This window comes from Vipera berus, assembly GCF_964194415.1.
Source record: "Vipera berus genome assembly, chromosome: 6".
Lineage (NCBI taxonomy): Eukaryota > Metazoa > Chordata > Lepidosauria > Squamata > Viperidae > Vipera > Vipera berus.
Window position 1 is genome coordinate 47,317,780 of NC_138208.1, and position 22,680 is coordinate 47,340,459.

At 35.8% G+C, this 22,680-nt stretch overlaps 1 protein-coding gene across 4 annotated transcripts in view; it reads right to left on the reverse strand.

The window, feature by feature from the left end:
* NAP1L1 (nucleosome assembly protein 1 like 1) overlaps window positions 1–22,680 on the reverse strand; it is a 42,730-nt gene that overhangs the window by 11,458 nt on the left and 8,592 nt on the right. For 2 of the 4 annotated variants that reach the window (XM_081331041.1, XM_081331042.1), the window contains exons 2-12: window positions 18,496–18,534; window positions 15,699–15,787; window positions 12,180–12,282; window positions 9,443–9,584; window positions 9,187–9,267; window positions 8,444–8,572; window positions 7,926–7,997; window positions 6,638–6,777; window positions 3,937–4,082; window positions 3,195–3,214; window positions 1,978–2,100 (exon numbers count right to left, since the gene is read on the reverse strand). In XM_081331041.1, the coding sequence (XP_081187167.1) occupies window positions 1,978–2,100; window positions 3,195–3,214; window positions 3,937–4,082; window positions 6,638–6,777; window positions 7,926–7,997; window positions 8,444–8,572; window positions 9,187–9,267; window positions 9,443–9,584; window positions 12,180–12,282; window positions 15,699–15,787; window positions 18,496–18,512 (1,062 nt within the window). In that variant the 5' untranslated portion in view covers window positions 18,513–18,534. Of the gene's footprint in view, window positions 1–1,557; window positions 1,862–1,977; window positions 2,101–3,194; window positions 3,215–3,936; window positions 4,083–6,637; window positions 6,778–7,925; window positions 7,998–8,443; window positions 8,573–9,186; window positions 9,268–9,442; window positions 9,585–12,179; window positions 12,283–15,698; window positions 15,788–18,495; window positions 18,535–22,680 lie in introns of those variants that run through there. The other 2 variants (XM_081331044.1, XM_081331043.1) reach the window with 2 other exon arrangements.

A 22,680-nucleotide genomic window follows, 5' to 3' on the forward strand; every position in this document is an offset into this window, starting at 1 on the left:
AAGGTTGCTTAATTTCTTTGCTTAGTCACTTGATTTAAGACTTTAAGGCTTTAAAGTTTATTCCCCAAGTATGCAGTCACCGGTCTTTCAAAGGAGGGGGAGGAAATTTTTGGAAAAGTCCCACAGGAGGGTAGTTAGGGGAATAAGAAAGGTAAGGTCTCACACAGGTCCTCCAGATTGCTTCGTTGTGCTAGATGGTGCTTTGGGCTTTCGGCAGGGAACGGCTTATTGATTGGCCATCTTAATGGCTTCCAGTTTGTGCGCACGGCGCTTGCGGACGTGCAGGAAGAACCCTCCCCCTGCCGTCTGATCTTTTTCCTTGGAGGACCCTGAAAGGGGTTGAAAGTCGCCCTGGAGGGGCGACCACCGCAAGGAGCCCCTCCTTGTGATCACAGAAGGGCAGCAGCCCTCCGCTAGAATCCGGAGCAGCTCCTTTGGCTTTTTTTTTTGGTTATTTTTGACTTTGGTCACAAGCCTTACTTCATTTTGAGCCTTAGCTTTCCTCACTTCGTCTTCGCAGGCTCGGGCTATTTGCTGATATTCTGACTTAGTTATGTGCCCCTGTTTCCACTTTCTATACTTGTCCTTTTTATCTTTCAATTTATCAGAGAGTTCTTTATGCAGCCACACTGGTTTCTTTTGAGAGCTATTATTTTTCCTCTTTGTTGGTATTGTGCTAGACTGGGCTTTTATTATCTCACTTTTCAAAATTTCCCAAGCTTCTTGAGTTCTTTTCCCCTTGAGTATTCTCATCCATGGAATCCTTCCCAAGCCCTCTCTAAGTTTATTGAAATTAGCTCTCTTAAAGTCTAAGACTCTAGTTTGACTGTATTCTATTGCTTGTGCTTCCATAATGTTGAATTCCAATATTGCACGATCACTTCCTCCCAAGGTTCCTGTGGCTTCAACACCTTCTAACATTTCATCTCTGTTAGTGAGAATTAGATCCAAAATGGCTAATCCCCTAGTTCCCTTCTCTACTTTTTGGGTGACAAAGCTGTCTGCTAGGTTTGTCAGGAATCTGTTTGATCTTCCACTTGGTGCAGAGTTTGTCTCCCAGTTAATGTCAGGGTAGTTAAGTTCCCCCATTACTATTGTGATGTGTTTCCTACATACCTCTGCATTATGGTTTGCTTCACACATGAGGTCAAAATCAACCAAGGTAGAATTTATAAAAACAGAAATTCTAAGGTAGAATTTATTAAAAAAAAGCCATGCTATGCTTTACAAGACAAAATGTCAATAATCATACACCAGCAACAAGATATACAAGGCAAAAGCCCTGAATTATCTACCTTATGAAGCTTAGATATATCAATATCATTCTGAGGTCTCCCTCAAAACTATTCCATTGTAATTTTCAAGTGATGTATTTCCATATTTGTAAGAATTGATGATATCTGAGCATCTTTCATCCCCCAAAATCACTATTAATCTCTACCACAGAATACAAGTATCAGGAATGTCTGATGTACTTCAAGGTGTGCCAAATTCTGTACTGAAATAGGAAGCAAGTTTCATCCTTCCAGAAACTGATGCAAGGTGTAGTTTTGAATTATTGGCTAAAATTAATTTAAATTTGGAGCCCTTCAGCTTCTATGATTCTTCAAAATGATTTCATATCCTCCTAGTCTAATGGAGCAACTGCAATTTCAGAGTTTTGAGGCTTATCATCACAATACTTGACAGCATACTGACCTCAACAAAACTCAATTAGAGGTAAAATAATGAGTAACTAACATTGATCTCATTGTTGCTTTAATTTAAATGCATGCAATTTTGTCACTAAATTCTCTTGTTATCAGCCCTTAATTTCATCTGTTTTTATTTCTTTTCCATGTTCTCCATATCGCTGTTCAGGCTGAAAGGGAATGTATGGTGAATATATATGTATGCATATTTACTTACAGGCCAATCTATCTTTAAATCAATTTAATATAACAATTTTGATGTAAGTGAAATTAAAACACAACTTACATCATCATCATCATCTTCAATGGCTTCTCCTGTAAAATACAATACTGATCGTGGAACTATGCGCTCCCGTAGAAAATGGCCAATTTCAAAATCAGCTGCAAGAATTGCTTCAGCATCATCATCCTGCATAAGTAAATTAATAAATATAGTGCTATTATCTGTACTTACTAAATGCAAATAAACCATTTCATTCAACATCTTTAGTGTCAGCAGCATTTTCTCTTACTCTTCTCAATCTTGGCAACTTTAAGATGTGTCGACTGCATCTCCCAAAATACCCCAGCCAGAGTGGGAACTCTGGTTGAAGACTTCTGGGAATTTAAGTTCATACTTCTTAAAAGTTGCAAAGGTTAAGAAATACTGGTCTAGACACTTTGCCGTACAATTAATGTTTTAACAAAAAAAAAATCATTTATTGGCCTACTAAAAAATATTGTATTGTTAAATTCACAAAATATTTATGATCAAATTTGATTCTGGATTCTCCTAGCAGTGAACCTGCAGTAATCTACAAAAGTGTGTTAAAGTTTGTATTAATCAATAAATAACAATAAAAAATTACTCAAAATCATTGTATATAAAAGCATTTAGAGTGGGTGAAAACCTTATATAAATGGAGGGAGAGTTTCAGAGCATTAAAGTCATCACAGAGAACACCTTCCTTGTAGATAATTTCAGTCAGGTGACCTTAGCAGCAGCATCAGTTGATCAGATATAAATTAATTCTTATTAAAAAAAACCAAAAGCCTGCAATACTGCATGAATTCATATGATGACTTTTTGATTGTATGGTTACAATACTTTTTCCTTAAGTTATACTTTTACATTATCTTTTGGACTCTCCCACACATATTTTTATAAGTTTTAACTCATAAGTAGATAATATGATGTCTGTATTGGCTCCTTTCATACATACAGTATGGGCAATGCTGTCTACATGTACTTACATAAATGGCAAATAATACATTTACTTCCTGGAGCACTAGGAATTAAGAGGTGTATTTTCATGAAAGAATGGGCAAAGACTGCATTAACAACCTAATCTGTTTTTAGGAACTTGTGTTAATTTAATATTGCTGTATTTATTGCTGTGCATGTATGGGTATGGGTATGTATGTATATGAATGTGTATATACAAGCAAAGGGATACATTTACTAGAATGAAAAAAATTAAAAGTGATGTTTTCATTCATAAAGACAATCAATGTGAAACTTACCAAGTCTCCACTTTCAGGAACTGAAATGGAAAAAAAAAGTAACATTATATATTTAAGAATGCTACATTATTTAACTGCAGTAACTACCTGAAGTGCCCACCTTTTCTTTCCGTGTAACAAGACAAAAGAGGTCCCAAATGTCATTATATAAAATATAATGTAGGCTAATCTGCTAAAGTTAGATGAAACAGAGGCACTGCCAATTGATGGGTATTAGAATACATAGTAGTATAAATGGGACTGCACTCCTATTTAAAAATCAAGTGCAGACATAAAATCTTTAATTACGCTTTCTTTTCAAATGTCTCCATTTCGTGGGGATATTACTTCCATGTTATGCTGACTTTCAGTAAGTTTCTGTATGCTGATTCTTATGATCATTTGGAAAACCTTAAAATGGTTTGGAACGAAATGCTTGAAATCCTGCTTCCCACATAAGCAGTTCCACCTTTTCAGTTATCCTTGAAGCTTTGTTCCATGATGATCTGCTTTCAGGATGGTTTAAGCACAAGTCAAAGACTTTTCAAATATGGTCCTGCAGGCTATGGGATATTTATTTCTAGAAAGCCTTTCAAGTGTCAAAGCCAACCACCAAAAGATTCTTGATTTACTATACAGTAATTTTATTGTTTAACTGGATGCTACTTCAATAGCTCAGTGGGGTGTTTTTTTTATTTGTGACATTAGAGGAATTTTAATCTATTTTCTTTTTTATATATAATGTAAATAAAGTTAAGTTTACCCTCTGGAGGACTGAAAAAATTGAAGAAGGAATCGTTGGAAACTGTTTTTGTCACTGTTCTAACTGTTCCACGCCCCTTGTGCTTTTGTTTCTTCTTTATAGTTTTCAAAGTAACATTTTTCCCCTTTTTCCAGTCTATTTGGCACCTATGGAAAAACTGTTATGAAACCAAGCACATACCTTACATGTTCACTTTAACTATTATAGTCCTGGCACATAGTATCACACAACCAACCACACAACTAAAATGGATCCTGAACACATGAGTAATTCAACTGTATGAACAACAAAGATAATTTAGATTTCTCAGAATGTAATTCTTTAATACTAAGGAATGACTAATGCAGTACATCTTACTTTTTCTGCACACAATATAAAATAGGTTTTCTCTCACTGGAAATTTTATATACATACTAAACAATTCAGAATTCTGCAATGTATTCAATCTGCCATAAAGTTAAGATGAAAGCACACATAAGACTTCCTCTATACATTTTCTACTTAATACTGCAAAATGAAAAATCCACCATCCCAGTCCAAAACAGATGTTTGAATCCCCAATGAAACTATGGCATTCTGAAAATCTGGCAAGTGGTGCTGAAATGTTCAGCGTCTAAGACAATTTAAATGGTTCCCTTAGATATATTACACTGAACTCTATCCACCACTCCCCGATGCAGCAGAATGAAATATAAATGCCTTAACCTAGCATACCTAGTAGAGAGCTAGGTTAGGAAAGATTAGCCTAGGCACTCATCAAGGAATAAACAATCGTGATAATGAAATTAGAACAGATGCTATGAGAAAACATCTTCCATTATTCTTATAAATTTCAGCTAATTCAAGTACTAGGGGAGAAAAACAAAGCAAAATGTTCTAGATTCACAGTAACCTGAAAGCAAGTTAAATGGGCATTTTAATTGCATTAATTATGTAAGAATTTAGTGTGCAAGGTTATAACACAGAAAATGTAAGTGTCCTAATTGTTAACATTGCTATTTCCAACACTAGGGGTGCTAGGCACAGAATACGTTTATTTTCTTTAGAGCAAAAAGCCTATTCGTGTGCCCATTTAAAGGTAACTTAACTGTACGGATATCTGTACATTCATTTTATAACATTAAAATATATTCATACATACTGCTTCAGCAATAGACCTATTTTGGATGGTTCTCATTTAAGAATTGCACTTTACTTTAAACAGCTATGATTTGTACTCTTAATTGTTGAGATCTCCTGGTCTTAGAAACTTTAGTTACTATCTATTTGCTGATGTAGGTATTTATTTGCTTGCCTCAAATTTATCCTTTATGAAGCAATGCCTGCTTTAATTTCCAATGATTCTGGTGCTCTTTTAGCAAAGACCCTTTTAGCACTGCTTATAGCTCTGCATTTGATATTCTGGCTTATCTTGTTATCAGCTGTATTTGTTTAGTGTGATGATTCCTCTTTTTGCTTGGTGTTATCAGCTCCTTGTTCTATACCTTTTGCTTCTATGGGTAGTCCTTGACTTACAACAGTAACTGAGTCCAAAACTAAGATGATAAGTTATGCTAGTGGTTAAACGATTATCATGTGACCATGACAGATTTTATCTATGGGGGGAGGGCATTAAACAAATGCCATGGTCATTAAACAAATATTGTAGTAGTTAAATGAATGTCATGGTCATTAAGCACGCCCAATAGGGTTTTTTTTCCTGGAAACTGGAAGTAAACTCCTGTTTCTGGCAAAAAAACATAAATTGTGATCAACAGTTATTAAGCAAACAATCATAAGTTGAGGACTACCCATATATAAAATTGCAACCTTTGCTCTTTGTGTTTTAGCAAACACATGGTTTCTGGCCAAGATAACAGTTAATGAGTGGATCAATAGAAACAATGGTAAATTAATTTCTACATCATACAATTTAAGTTTTTCTTCTCTTCTGCTCCTCATCACCCATGCAAAGTGGAGAGACTGGGAAGGAAGATAATACAAGAGAGTAGCAAGCACACAAATACACTGAGTTGGTTGTGCAGTGAGCTTGCTGCTGCCAGCACATTGTTTTCAATGTGCATTCCCTATTGTGTGTCTGTTTACTTTCTTGTAATTTTTTTCCTCTCTAATCTTTCTGCAAAGAGAGGGAAGAAAAACAATGTCAGACATAGTACAATGTGTACTGACTATAATGGCAATCACTTGATTGAGGAAAAGCACAAATGTACCTTTTAACGGTCAATGAATGAGGTAGTTGGTAAACGTCAACTACCCGTGAATAATTAAGTTACATTAGTCTTTGGCTTGGCAGCATTTGGGACCAGAATCGCTAATTTTAAGCTATGTGGTCATAAAGTATAATGTCACATGACGATGTCAGTGATGGCAGTTCTGAAAGGCCTGGTTGCCATCGTTAAGTGAGGACCTTAACTTCCTAGTGGCTTTCCCATTGATTCTGTGGAAAGCCAGCAGGGAATATTGGAAATCGCAATCATATAATCTCAGCTCAATGTCATTAAAAGCAAGCTGGACACCAAAAACCTAGATCACAATCAAGTGACTTAAGGACACTGCAATGACTGGAACTACCTATTGAGCCCCATCACAACTTTGAATAGTCACAGAATGAATGACCCAAGGACTACCTGTATTTATTTAAACATTTTATGAGGCTATATATCTTAGTTCTTGGCCACTTATTATACAAAATTACACTTACCCTGTGCAACCCATAATTTCTGGTCCATCGAAGGAGAAAGGATCAGAATCATCAGGTTCTGACCTCATTCTGTATGTTTTTGTTACTACTTCATTTGTGAAAAATTCATTAGGTTCAAAGTGGAATTCTAAAGTAAAAGTCTTTGAAAAAGTACAAGTTGGAATAAGTATACATAATTATAATCAGAACCACAAAACAAAACTCCATTAATGTTCTTTATTAATGTTACTGTTTTATCCAAGGAATCAATGATTCTGCCTTTGACATTTATAAGTTCTTAATGCTGTTGAATTGTAATTTGAATCAATCCAAGCAAATATATCCAAGAGGCAAAAATGAAGGGAATTTGACAACTTTTATATTATTTTGCATAATATTATTTCTTCAAGGAACACAAAGTCCATCTTCCTCCATTTAATCTTTCCCAAACCCCACAAGAGGCTGACAATGATGGCTTAATAGGAATTCTGTATCTATTAAAGAACTAATTCTCCCCTCTGTGTTATCTCAAAGAACTACTAGTTTTTACATGCTATTAATTTCTTCATTTTAGAGAACTTACTCTGAAGAATTCCCTATAGTATAACTTCAACAGAACTCTCACCAAAATAAATTATCTGTATATGCTTAACTAGGTAGTGAACCTATAAATTCTTTGAAATCTTTTTTAGGCATTCTTATGGGCTGAAGATTAAAAAGTTTCAGCAACATGGGAACCTTGGTTAAAAACAGGCTTTTGCTTTAAACTGATATAATGCTAATCATAATTAATGGGCTGGTCATTAGAAATAGACATTTCTGATTACTTAACATTTTAATTTAGGCGTTAATCCAAAAGACGTTTTTACTGTTATGAAATACCAAATTGCTACACACATCCTCAGTGTTTAATTTTGCTATGAAGTCATTCAGGCCACATACAATCTATTGTGACTCAAGAAACACACATTCTCTATAGCAGCACCTTCCCTCTGAAATAAGCCCCCCCCCAACCAGATGCACATGACCCCAGCTTGTTAGTGTTTTGGAGACTGTAAACACCTGGCTCTTCACCCACATCTTTGGCAAAGAATATTGTGTTCTCTTAGATGATGTGGTGTGTTTCTCTTTCATTTCTGCCTGGTTCTTTTCATCCGTCATCTTTTCTTCTTCTCTCTTTTATATCTGGATTTTTTTTCTTATTTTTAATGTTTTTATTTAGGAGCCATCCAGTCACGGGAGTCGACTAGTATACAAATTTAATAATAATCTACATAGAAGACATATTTTTTTAACAATACAAGCTTACCATAGGTTCTCCAGCTTCTGAAAACTTCACTTTAATATCTTTTAAATGCTTCAGGATAGGTTCATCATGTTCCTATATATGTAAATTAAAACTGCAATACATTAGGCAATGCTTTTTACACTTTTAATACAATTACAAAGTAGGAAATAATATGGTAATATAAAAGAGGCAAATTAAGAGCAACAGATTACATTTATTATCAAACAATTTTATTGTTAGTTTCAAAGGTGATACTAATATATATTTATCATAAATATTTATTTCCCTAGAACATCAAAAGGACTTGTGCAGAAATGAAGAATTTATCATATACTTAGTGCTTTATTTCAACCAAACATGAGACATGCAATCTGAAGAATCCCAGAAAGGATTAACTGATGGAACATTACACAAAGTAAAACTACAGCCCAGAAGAAATATTTTAATGATGTCCATGCTACCTAGTTCTGAATAAGTTCTAATTCTTAGAGTGTAGTTTATCATCAATATTTCAAATAATTAAAAGTTTACTCTCTTACCTGAACCATATCACTGAGTAAATCGACATTCTTGAATACCGTCAGCCAAAATTCAGGAATTCCTTTAGGATCATCTTTTTCTTGATCTTTTTTCTCCTCTTCAAGCTTGGCCTTCTCTTTCATTTCCTCCTTGTTAAAATTAGTAAGTTAATCTTTCTAATATTTGAGTGCTAAATACCTATCAGGTTTAGTGGTATGCAGTCAGCAACAAAATTGGGTAAACATTGTTTTATTTAATTAAAATATTTACATACTGCTTCCCATTAATAAAAACCTCAAAGTGGTTTACAAAGTATATTTACATACCAGACAATAAGCTACAATGTCCTTACTTTTAGGCTACATGTTTTCCTACTCTTTTGAGAGGTATCAGAAATTTTCCACCGCAAAAACTAAGATTAAAAAACCTCAGACTTCAGATTCCCCTCTTCTTTATATTTATGAAGACAGTAAAAAACAGGAGGTCATTAAAGACCATGCATAACCTGCTGAATACAAAACTAATTTTCCCACCAAATATAATCTTCAATTGGTTTTAATTCATTTCTCTCCTGATAGTTTCAACAGGAGGGAAATTGAACAAGGAAACGAACAATATAAAAGAAACAAAAATCCACTGCTCCATCCCTTCTGCTTCATAATGCAAACACAAGAGGGCTTTAGAGTACTTTCCTATTAGTGATCCCATGAAATAAGGCAGGACTGTCCTTTAAGTCTACTTCTAATAACATATAGGTACTCACTGAAATTTCTTCTTCTGTGTCTGTTTTCCATTCACATTCTTCTTCAGTAGGTTCATAAACAGCATTGATTATTTCACTTCTCTGGAAGATCAAACCATCATTCTTTCAGATTACGATGTTAATATAACCCAATACCTTTTATAAGGTGGTAAAGCACAATTCTTTTTGGGGAAATAAAAACTACAAAATTAGAAAATTTATAGGAATTTCAGGCACTCCCATTTTCAACATTATATAGTAAAAGCATACAGATTACCTTGTCAAATAAGGGCTGATAAAGAGTAGCATATTTCCTTTCCAATTCATGAACTTCTTCATAAAACTTTGCTTCTATCTGTGCACATTTAACTTGAAGATTCTTGAGTGCATTTACTCGTCTCTTAACTACTTTAGGCAAGCTGTGGGGAGTGGAAGTATATTGCATATTGATATACCATTCCTTAGCACAATTTCAGGAAAAGAGTTACAAACTTAGCTTCATTTTATGCACTAAGGGACTTGAAAATTGAGATTAAGCAGTTATCTATAATCTTTACAGTTTTATTAAATATAGCTTAACCTTACTGTTCTATTGACACATTATTGATTTGTCTTGCTTATTATTACCCTGCCTAGAGGAATTTGAAACAGTGACAAATTCAAAACAATTTAATCTCTAGGAAAAAAATATTCTTACAATGTTTAAATTTTAAAAAGTTATATGAATCTAAAATTGACATTAACTAATATACTTTACAATAAAAGATTATTAGCATTAGACAGGATGTTATGTTAATACTACAAAAGTGCTTTTGGTGTAGACTATATGATGTTCATGGAGCAATCCTAAACATGTAAACTGGTAACAAAACTTGGTTCATGGATCCATGCTCCTGTACTCAATAGTTAATGCAAGAAGCACTGGTTTGTGAGCCACTGATCAAAATTTCTCTCATATTTCTGAACCATTTTTAGAACATTTTGTCCTAAATCCATAGTAATAACACTTGTGTTCATTGCTGTGGAATTCATACGATATTTTCCCTTGGCCATCTACAATATATTATTTATGGCTTTGGGGCTCTATAGAACAACTTTTCACCAGTAATTAGTAAGGTAGGGGCATGTATTGGGGATACTGTTGTTCATGCTCACACATGCCTATCTTCATTTTCCTAATGAATAGAACAACCTCACTCTGACCAATAGCCTCATACCCTACTGCTGCTCTCTCACCTTTAATTCTGATAGGCAGTTCCACAACTACATAGAATATATTATTAGCCTTGCATATCCTTGCAGAGCCATGGTAGAGCAGCGGTTAGAATGCAGTACTGCAGGCTACTTCTGTTTGATTCTCAATGGCTCAAGGTTGACTCAGCCTTCCATCCTTCCGAGGTCAGTAAAATGAGGACACAGATTGTTGGGGGCAATATGCCGACTCTGTAAACCGCTTAGAGAGGGCTGTAAAGCACCGTGAAGCTGTATATAAGTCTAGGTGCTATTGCTATCTTGAATAGCAACTCTCCCCACTTGATTCTCATTACAAAAGGGCAACAGATTATGAAAACATGCAAAGAGAGATAACTTAGAATGAATAAAAAGTTTTGGGAAATGTTTTATTATCACTTGGCGTTAGAATAAAGGAAGAAGGGATAAAATAAGGAAGACCTGGAAAGCCCAGAAGCTCTCTGTTCTCAACACTCCTAAAGAAAAAGTGCCTCCTGATGGATAAAGATGTGCTACCCATTATTTATATTTGTACTGTCTAATAAAGTTACTGCGGTGGCTATAATATAAGCAAAATATTGATCTGGACAATGCAGCAGTTACATCCATTTCTTAAATACTAAGTATTATGAAATGTCTGCATTCTGAGAAACACGGATAGTATTTTCCACAAAATGAATAACATTTTTCTATTTCAAGTAAAGTAACAGAAGCAGCAAAGTAGAATAAAAATTTCAAAGAAAGCATTATGTTCCACAAAAATCAAAGAAAACAGGAAGCAGTCATGTAATTGTAATGTATTTAATTAGATTATACAAACTTGTAATTGTCATATCTCTATATGCTTCCCACTATTTTTCATAAAGAAAATCACATACTTTTCTTCTCAACATTATTAGTGGAATCCTATATAGATAACTAAAAAGTTCTCACTGAGCTAAATACTTGTTTCCAAGGAAGCTTAAATAGGACTGCAGACTGTTCTTTTCTAAATCATCAATTATGAAAGCTTCTCTGAAAGAGATTGCAGGTAGCCCTTAACCTACAACCATTCATTTATTGAATATTCAAAGTTATAAAGATACCAAAAAATGTGACTTACAATCAGTCCTAGACCAACACAGTGTCCCCATGGTTATGGGATCAAAATTTGGTTCCTTGACATCCAGCCAGCCGTACCAACAGGCTGAAAAATAGCTTTTATCCGTGGACTGTTAGGCTTTTAAATGGGACATAATCTTATGCAGGATTGACTTGGGAGGCCGGTGTGTGGTGTAGTTGGTTCACATAATGTGGTGGGATGGAGGGTTTGTTGTCACTGTGTGTTGGGGGGAGAGAGCACAGGGGGAGGCTCAGCTAATCTCAATGTACACATGTTGTACTTTGACAATAAAGGTTTATTTATTTATTTATTTATCCAGTATATATTTAAGTGGTTGCAGAGTTCTGGGCTCATGTGATTGCCACTTACAACCTTTCCAGCGGGCTTCTGGCAAACAAAGTCAATGGGGAAAGCCAAATTCTCTTAAAGACCACATGATTCACCTAACCCCAGATTTGCTTAACAACCATGACAAAAAAGGCCATTAATTTGTGTGACCCACTTAACAACTGCTTTCCTTAACAAATGCTGTGTAAGACTACCTGTACTTGTCGGATGCACAATTTAACTACACATACAAGACACATTCCATTCTTTATTTTGCCAAATGATTATGTGGCATTACACACAAAAAAATAACTGATTAAGGAATAAGACAGTAAAATAATATACTGTAATATACCTTTCTATATATCCTGTAGGCGTTCCCACCAAGCCATCAAGCCTTTCCTGGAGGGCTGCAAGAATCTGAGGATTCTGCATCATTTGTACAGTTAGTTGGCGTGCTGAACAAAACAGAACAGATTTTTTAAAAAATCTTATAAAGTATTGTTACCCTTGTATCTGTTTTAATAAATAACACAAAATAAATAATTATCCCCTCTATCTGCTCACTGATTTAAGGTAATTAGATAAGATATAACACTATATTTATTGCTAGACAATAACAGCAAAAGAAATTACTCATGTAAAGCCTCTTAAACTTTGTAGGCTAGTTGAAAAGATAAAACATGTATAAATATTATTACAATATTTTCAGGTTATGTAAAGTATAAAAAGTTAGAAATATTAACAAAAATAAATTAGGGCATATGTTTAAAGATAAGAAAACATTGTTAGAATTCATTTATACTCTCACTATTCATTATACTTCTCCTTCTACCCTTCTAAAAGCATTCCAGCTTCTACCGCTTCTAAATGCTTCTTCATCCCATAACTTTTCTCAACTCTCTTTCTGATGAACTCATAAATCCCATCCAACCACAACTTTCTTAGTCTTCTCTTCTTCTGTATCTAATCATTTGCCCTTCATCTATTTGCTTTATCATGTAGTACTTACATTCTCACTATATGACCCAATCACTTCAACGTATTTTAGTATTGGTCACACATTTTTAAATTCAATCAATATTCATACTGCATTCATTATTGGACTTAATTCTCCTTTCTAACAGAATAACAACAAAAAATGCATTTCAAACAAGTTTTAAATTGATTTTGCATTTTAATGAGTGAAATAAGTATTTGACCCCTTCGCAAAACATGACTTAGTATTGGTGGGAAAACCCTTGTTGGCAATCACAGAGCTCAAACGTTACCTGTAGTTGGCCACCAGGTTTGCACACATCTCAGGAGGGATTTTGTCCCACTCTTCTTTGTAGATCCTCTCCAAGTCATTAAGGTTTCGAGACTGATATTTGGCAGTTCGAACCTTCAGCTCCCTCTAGATTTTCTTAGGGATTAAGGTCTGGAGACTGGCCAGGCCACTCCAGGACCTGAATGTGCTTCTTCTTGAGCCGCTTCTTTGTTGCCTTGGCCTTTTTGGGTCATTGCCGTGTGTTTTGGTCATTGCCATGCTGGAATACCCATCCACGACCCATTTTCAATGCCCTGACTAAGGGAAGAAGGGTCTCACCCAAGATATGACGGTACATGGCCCCGTCAATCATCCCTTTGATGCGATGAGGTTGTCCTGTCCCCTTAGCAGAAAAACACCCCCAAAGCATAATCTTTCCACCTCCATGTTTGACGGTGGGGATGGTGTTCTTGGGGTCATAGGCAGCATTCCTCCTCCTCCAAACACGGCAAGTTGAGTTGATGCCAAAGAGCTCAATTTTGGTCACATCTGACCACAACACTTTCACGCAGTTCTCCTCTGAATCATTCATATGTTCATTGGCAAACTTCAGACGAGCCTGTACTTGTGTTTTCTTGCAGGGGACCTTGCAGGCACTGCAGGATTTCAGTCCTTCACGGTGTAGTGTGTTACCAATTGTTTTCTTGGTGAGTATGGTCCCAGCTGCCTTGAGATCATTGACAAGATCCTCCTGTGTAGTTCTAGGCAGATTCCTCACCATTCTTATGATAACTGAAACTTCATGAGGTGAGATCTTGCAAGGAGCCCCAGACCGAGGGAGATTGACAGTTATTGTTTTTTCCATTTGCGAATAATCACACCAACTGTTGTCACCTTCTCACCAAGCTGCTTGGCAATAGTCTTGCAGACCATTCCAGCCTTGTGTAGGTCTACAATCTTGTCTCTGACATCCTTGGAAAGTTCTTTGGTCTTGGCCATGGTGGAGAGTTTGGAATCTGATCGATTGCTTCTGTGGACAGGTGTCTTTTATACAGGTAACAAGCCGAGATTAGGAGCATTCCCTTTAAGAGAGTGCTCCTAATATCAGCTCGTTAGCTGTATAAAAGACACCTGGGAGGCAGAAATTTTGCTGACTGATAAGGAGAAAAAATACTTATTTCAGTCATTAAAATGAAAATCAATTTATAACTTTTTTGAAATGCCTTTTTCTGGATTTTTTTGTTATTCTGTCTCTCACTGTTAAAATAAACCTACCATTAAAATTATAGACTTATCATGTCTTTGTCAGTGGGCAAATGTACAAAATCAGCAGGGGATCAAATATATTCCCCTCACTGTATATACATCCAAAACATTTTTAGCAGCATTTGCACATCCTGAAACTTCTCCATTCATCTCCCATGCTTAAATAAATATTTTACCAACATGCACTAATACATCTATATGCTTTTCAAAAACCTAAAAAGCTTTCAACAGTTTTATATAACTTGGAATTATTTAGTCCACTTCCCTGTTAAACAACAACCACATGTCCTTTGGTACATTATATTTTTTCCAGCATCATACAACTTAACATTTACTGCAACTCAAATTCTCACCCAATATTGCTTTACCTACAAATAAATGTTTACAGATTCACCAATTTCACAAGCATTCCTTATACATTTGTGCATAAATACATGAATAATCAAGGGAACATCATATGTTCTTTTCTTACTCCCTCTATTATTAATTTGCTAAGCACTACATTTATTCTCACACATACTTCATTTATTCCATAAACACTCATAAAGCTTACACAACTGGAGCTCCATATCTGTAGAAAGCATTCCACAATTCAACTTGTCATTATTTTACGTTATCTCTGAATCAACATCCATATAATAAAACTTTCATCCCACATAAATTTTTAATGACCTGCTGCAGAATAGAAATCTAATCTTTATTACTTTTGTCCTGCAGAGCATACTGTACTTTCAAAATTTTGCTGTCAACTTCTATATTTCAATCAGAAATCTGAGAAACGTGTAGCCAGCCACTACCTTACCTTCTATAATTTTTGCATTTAAGCTTCTTTTGTCAAGGGAAACAATGGCATTTCCCCTAACAATTGGACACAGATGCCGTCTTCATATACATAAAGCCACCCCAAAAGTATATTGTATATATAAGTACTGTATATTTATGAGAAATTTTGCATTTAAATTCAGTGTATGTTCATTTTGAAGATTGAAATCCTATGTGTATTGACACTGAAATAAAGTCCACTCTATGCAGTGGAGCTCTAATGATATGTGGGAATGACCCTGGGAGACAGGGCAAGAGACACAGCGAAGAAAATGGTCAGATAAAAGACAACTCTGCCCACAGCATAAATAGGGGATGGGCAAGAGCTTATTTAGAAGTAAAACATATAAGCTGCAATAGAAAATAAAAAAGTACTTTTCATAAATATTAGTAGATATTTGTGATCTAAAAGGTAAATATTGCATTTGCCAAGGTGTTGTTCCCCCCACATCATTAACAGGTGTTTACTTTATTAGGACTCATATTGAAAATGTGCATTTATAGTACTCAGAAACAACTTGTCATTTCTGTCCTTACCTTTACTGTTAGCATCCTCACCAGATTCTTCTTCTTCTACTTCTTCAACGTCTTCCATATCTTGCGGGTCAAGCTCAGCCTGTTCTTTACTATCCAAAGAGTTTTCAATTTGTTATCCAGATATTTAATTTTTCTTAAAAGTTAACATTTCAAATACATGCTATCAACATGCTGATCAAAATATGTGCAGAAGTTAAAAGTCTTTCAAATCAATTTACTTAATGCAAAAATCATCAGGTTTTCTTCATTCAGCATTCTGCTTCAACATTAAGAACAATAATGGCAAAAGTGGAAAATATCCCCTTTTCTACTTATGAAACTCTACGATAATGTCTTTCGGTTTAGAATACTGAGAATATTTCAGGGACAGTGTATAGTATATCGTTTTGTGATAAGCTTCTGCAATTAAAAGCATCTAAATAATATGTATGTGATCATTTACAAAACAATTGTATTTTTTTAAAATTTAACTATATAAATATTAATAAAAAAGACACTACTCAAGCTCTTTGGTGCTAGAGGAATCAACTTATCTGTCCTGCAAAAAGATCACATGATGCAAATTTACATTATACTGCAATAGGCATGAGGACCAAACTTCTCAGCACTATAGCTACATAAAGAATCTAAGTACCAAAAATGATAGATGTTACTGGAATTTGGTTTTGTAAGGCTTCACATTGATTTTTATTTTTCTGATGGATTATATAAAGGAACATAACTTGTATACATTGCTTGCAGTACAAGGTTCATTTAAATATTTATGCATCATTTCCAGTTATTGTAACTGCACTTTTCCCCCCTTTCCATTTATATTCTCCAAATGTACATTGTCTTGCCTTTGGCACACAAAACACTATAACTGACATTTTTAAGAATAAGTAAGACAACATTGTCATTCCAATTTAGCATTATTGTTCAGAATGAAGAGCAGGTCAGGACAAGCATAAAGCTACTGGTTTCAGAACAGAATTTTTAAAATTTATATAAGAACATGAATCTGACACTCAGTTCTCATTCGAACAGAACATAAGACATGTCATATTCACTACTCTGCACTTGGTATTTATAAGTCAACACAACAAGTACTGATATTTTATTGTATCCACATGTAACCTGAATTCTATTCTTTTATTCACTGTTCCATATTTATGTTGAATTCTTAAAGGGCAACAATCTTATCTTATAGGTTGTACATTATTATCATTATTTAAGTATGACTAGCCCACAAAAATCCTTGGGATAAAGCATTCTTTTAAGCAATTTTAACATTGTTACATGTAGATATTCTCAGGTACCATAAAACTAAATCATTGTTATGGTACCATTATTGGAAGAAATATAGAAAAATCTGTTTAAAAATCTACTTAGAATTGTACAAGTAATCTTTGACTTACAGAATTCCTTTAGTGACTGTTTGAAGATACAACAGCACTGAAAAAGTGACTTATGACTGTTCAGCTTATGACCGTTGCAGTAGCCCCATGGTTACGTGATCAAAATTCAAATGCTTGGCAACTGAAATGTATTTATGATAGCTGCACTGTCTTAGGTCATGTGATCACCATTTCTAACCTTCCCAGCTGGCTTTCAACAAGCAAAGTCCAAGGGGAGAGCCAGATTCACTTAATGACCGCAGGATTCACTTAACAACTGCAGTTATTTGGTTAACAACAAAGTAGCAAAAAGGTCATACATTGTTATTAAAATTATTAAGAACTGCCTTGCTTAGCAATGGAAATTTTGGGCTTAATTATGGATTTAAGTCAAGGACTATATGTCCAAGAATAAATACTCATTAATATTTCAAATATCTTTGTGCAGTAATACAGAAATGGTGATGAACAATAATTATACTATATATAGCATAGTAATATAATACATATTAGTTTTTAACAAGCAAGTCTGATTTTAACTGAATTAACATTGAATAACATTATAAAAAGCATGCTGGTTATACTTATCTTGAGAACGATTGGGCTGCTTATAAAACTAGGCCTGTGCATTACTTTGATTTTTATTCTAAAAAGGTGCTTTAAAGCAGGCAATGAACCCCAAAAGCATCTCAAAGCAATCACACAGTCCTAAAGAAATACACAGCTGCTTTAGGAAGAGATATGGAAGGTTTGTAGCTTTGTGTGCTCCAAAGCAACCTTTTCAGAATTCAATCAAAAGCATGGCACAATCCTAAAAAAAAAATTTAGTCAAGTTTCTGCTCGTATTACAAGCCTGAGATTACTATGTTTAACATCAGAGTTATGCACTTAAAACCCTAAGCTGAGGACAACCTACATTCTATAGCAAATTTATCAAATTATTTTTGCAGAATTTATTCATCTTAGGGAGCAGCCATCAAGTAAGCAAATACTAAAAGCATTTATGATCACTATATATTATTCTACCACAATATGTGCTCCAAATCAAATACATATATTTAGTAAAAAAAAAGCATTTTATTTATATTGTGGAAGAGGAACATATTGCTCCTTTATGAAAACTATCCATCTTTATCCTTAAAAGTTTGTCAAAGGGCAATATAGAAAATATCTGTGTTCATTTTTTTACAATATGAAACAAACCACCATGATATACCTGAATCAACTCTTTGAATCTAAAATACATTTTCTTGCAAACATAAAAGCATTACTATCTAATGTTTAAAGCAAATGTGCATAACTGTCTGAATCTGGCATCAAATGTCACACATAGCAAGGTGAAAGTTAAGGGTGAATTTTGCTGATCTAAGCCCTTTCAAAAATTAACAGCAATCAAAATGGGAAAAAAGTTGTATTCTTACTTGTCAATGTCTGCCATATTTCCAGACCTCAGCAAACCTCTAAGAAAAGAAAAGAAATAATTTAAAATTGCTTTAAACAGAAATTATACTAATGTTGAACTACGTTGCAATGGATCTGGGAGAGTATGGTATTGTAAGCATTTTAAAATCTGTTAGAACTATTATCCTCCTTTTTTTGTATGATCATAAGCAAAGTACTAGGTTGAAAAGTCTTTAAGTAAAATTCCTAAATTACATGTAACACTACACACTATGAATGGTTGAAGAATCCAATAGGTATCTTGGTACAGTAAAAAGATACTCATAACTTGAACATCTCCTAGCAACTACATGGACACATTTTTATACCTTTCTCAGTAGCAATGTGGAAATAAACAGTGGTGTATTACAGAAGTAATTTTGATCTTCCAAACCACAGTTTGCACTCTGAAAAGAAAGTTGTCTGCATATTCAGAATTGCTCTGCAATACTAAGGTAAACCTATCCACAAAGATGAATGGAAGAACTCAACTTCACTGGAAAGTGAATGTTGCTACTGTTTCAAAATAGATAATTTTAATTGATATTGCTGCAACACAATTAACTCCCTCTTATCTTTATTAACAAAGAGAATGTGTGATTATGGCATGTAAAAATTTATTCACTTCTTTTTGTACAAATTGTAACAATGTTCTGAAACATTGTTCCTGTTTGAAGGATCTAGTTCATCCTAGCACTTGCTTCTCCAATATTGTTACTCATTTGCAGAGATATCCGTGACAGACTCACATAACTGGTCATTGTTAACTGGGCAGAGTTGCTTCTTTTATATAAGCTGCATACTCAGGAATGCTAGATTGTATTAGATAATAATTTAAAGCATTTGTTATTACTGAATATTTTATATATATATATATATATATATATATATATATATATATATATATATATATATATATATATATATATATATATATATATATATATATATATATATATATATATATATATATATATATATATATATATATATATATATATATATATATATATATATATATATATATATATATATATATATATATATATATGGATCTTTGGTTATTCGGGTTTTTCCCCGCGTAGAACTAAAGTTGTAGGCGCAACGTTTCGACGGAATCCCATCCGTCATCATCAGGCTGGTGGCTTTAGCTTCCTTCTTCTATAGATATAGATATAGATATAGATATAGATATATAGATATTGATATATATATTGATATATAGATATATTGAATATATTGAATATATTGTATTTTTGTTCCTACCAGAAGAACAGATATACAAAATTAAGTGTTATTAGAACCGTGGAATATTTAAAATTACTCGTCAATTAAGACATTACTAGTAAAGCCCAATTTTTCCATTAAGTCATCAAATAGCAGGTTTCTTCAACTGCTTCTCTGGAGTCTATTTGGAGTCTTAAAAAAAGATATTGATAAGACTCAGCAAGTCCAGAGATGGTGGACTTGCAACAAAAATGGTGCAATGTCTGAGAGACAAAACATATTGGGAGAGATTGGAGGAACTGAATATGTACAACCTGGAGGACAGATGGGAAAGGGGTGACAAGATTGAAACCTTTAAATATATTACGGTTGTGAATAAGTTACTAGAAGGCAATATTTTCAATATTAAGCAAAAATCAAGAATACGGGGGCATAACCTCAAACTGACAGGATGGAAATTCAAAAGTAGTGTTAGAAAGTATTACATCAGAGAAAAAGTAATAGATCAATCATTAGTAACTGGAATAAACACATGTTCATCATCCAACAAAAATTAAAAATAAGAAAAATAAAAGAATGAGAAAAAACAAACAAACTCAAAGGGCAGACTCAAAGGACACTAGATCTTTTTCTGCCATCAGTTTTCTATGTTTCTATATTTTGACTGGTAATCAAATTGATTTAGCAAATCATCAAAGTTTTCATACTTCCACTTATATTGAGTGATGTATCTTCCATTTGTTTAATAGTTTCCAGCTATTTTGAGTAACATATGTCGAAAAGTCTGTGACTGCCTTTTCAAAGGTTCCTCAAATACAGCCCTTCTACATAAAAAATATTATATGCAAGGCACTGATAAAGAAATTTGTATCATAAGTTTAGAACTATATTTCATTAGGTTCAAACACCTCCAAATTTTATTTCAAACACAGAAATATCTGCATACAGAATACAAAACCTCTTGTATAGCTTTTCATTTCACTTGAATGAATTATGTAAGGTCATTGTCTAAATAGTATTTAATAAGATGGTAACAATTCTGATGTCTCTAAACTAGACATGTCAAACACAAGGTTCAGCCCGCTATGTAGTTCCGTCCGGCCCAGGGATCTGCTCTGGAAACAGCAAAGGACCGGCCCGCCACACCTCAGCCTGACCCAGGCCAACCAGGCACTGATCTACAACCTGGTTGCATCCATCAAAGCCAGAACGCGCTCAGCCTTAGATCCACGGGGCAGTCCTGTGTTGCTTGCTGGTGCACGTGCAAGCGGAGTCTGACATCCCTGCTGGCTGTCTTGCCCCGCACGCTGACTTCACTAAGGACGCCGGTGCTGGTTGTCTCCTTTATGCACACCCAGGGGGCAGGGCAGAGGCGGCAAGGCAGCTCCTTGCTGATTTCAGGGCTGCCCTATGTAACCTTGTTTCCTTTGTTCCTTCCTTCTCTCCTTCTCATCTTTCCTCCGCGCTCAGGAGGGGGTGATGGGAGGGGGAAAGATTGACAGCGCTACCATGTTGCCACCAGTCTCGCTATCCCATGTGGGCGGGCGGGGCGGTCCCAGTGAAAAGAAAGCCTCGTGGCTGCGAGGCTGGAGGAGCTGGTGGGAGGGGTGGCAACATTGATCTACAACCTGGTTGCGTCCATCAAAGCCAGAATGCGCTCAGCCTTAGATCCACGGGACAGCCCCATTCTGCTCCCTAGGGGCACACGCAAGCGGAGGCCAGTGTCCCTGCTGGCTGTCTTTCCCCGCAGGCTGACTTCACCCAGGACGCCAGCACTGGCCATCTCCTGCGCGCACACCCAGTGGGCAGGAAAGAGGCACCAGGGCAGCTCCTTGCTGGTTCCAGGGCTGCCCCGTGGATCTAAGGCTGAGCACATTCTGGCTTTGATGGACACAACCAGGTTGTAGATCAGCGCCGCCCCCCTCCCACCAGCACCTCGTCTTGCAGCCACGAGGCTTTCCTTTCACCGGGACAGCTCCCACCCACCCACGTGGGATAGCAAGACCGGCAGCAACATGGCAGCACTAGCAATCTCTCCCCCTCCCATCACCCCTTCCTGAGACCAGAGGAAGGAAAGAGATGAGAAGGCAAAGGAATGAACAGAGGGAGGGAGGGTGGGTGGGTGGGAAAAAAGGGAGGAAAGAACAGAGGAAGAAAGGAACGGAGGGTGTGAGGAAGGAATGGTGGAACGGTTGGAGGAAGGAAGGGAGGGGAAAAGGGGAGGGTGGGAAGGAGGGGAAAAAGGGAGAAACGAAGGGTAGGAGGAAGGGAAGGAGGAAAAAAGGGAGGGTGGGAGGAAAGTACAGAGGAAGGACGGAGGGTGGGAGGGAGGAAAAAAAGGAAAGAAGGAGAGGCAACTTGGGTGGAGATGCCCCAGTTCACGCAGTTCTGCTTCAATCCTGGATCCACTGAGACTTGGGCTCCCAAGAGAAAGCAATTTTGTGTTCTCTTTTGTCACAGACAGGACTTTATTGGCAATCCAAGTTAACACTGGTATTCTTGAATTATGAACTCTTAGGAAGGTATACCTTCCTTGTGTGTTGCAAACAGCCATTTCCAGTGGGGAAAACAGGACAAAGCAGAGTAGGGGAAAATATTTTCCTTTGCTATATTACCAGTCTGAATTAGACCATGGCAGGGTCCCTGCAGGAGAGCTCTTTTAAGGATTATGTATTAATAGAAATACATAATGGTGGGACGCGGTGGCTCAGTGGGTTAGGACGCTGAGCTTGTCGATCAGAAGGTCGGCAGTTTGGCGGGTCGAATCCCGAGTGCCGCGTAACAGAGTGAGCGCCTGTTACTCGTCCCAGCTTCTGCCAACCTAGCAGTTCGAAAGCACGTAAAAATGCAAGTAGAAAAATAGGGGCCACTACAGTGGGAAGGTAACAGCGTTCCGTGCGCCTTTGGCGTCCAGTCATGCCGGCCACATGACCATGGAG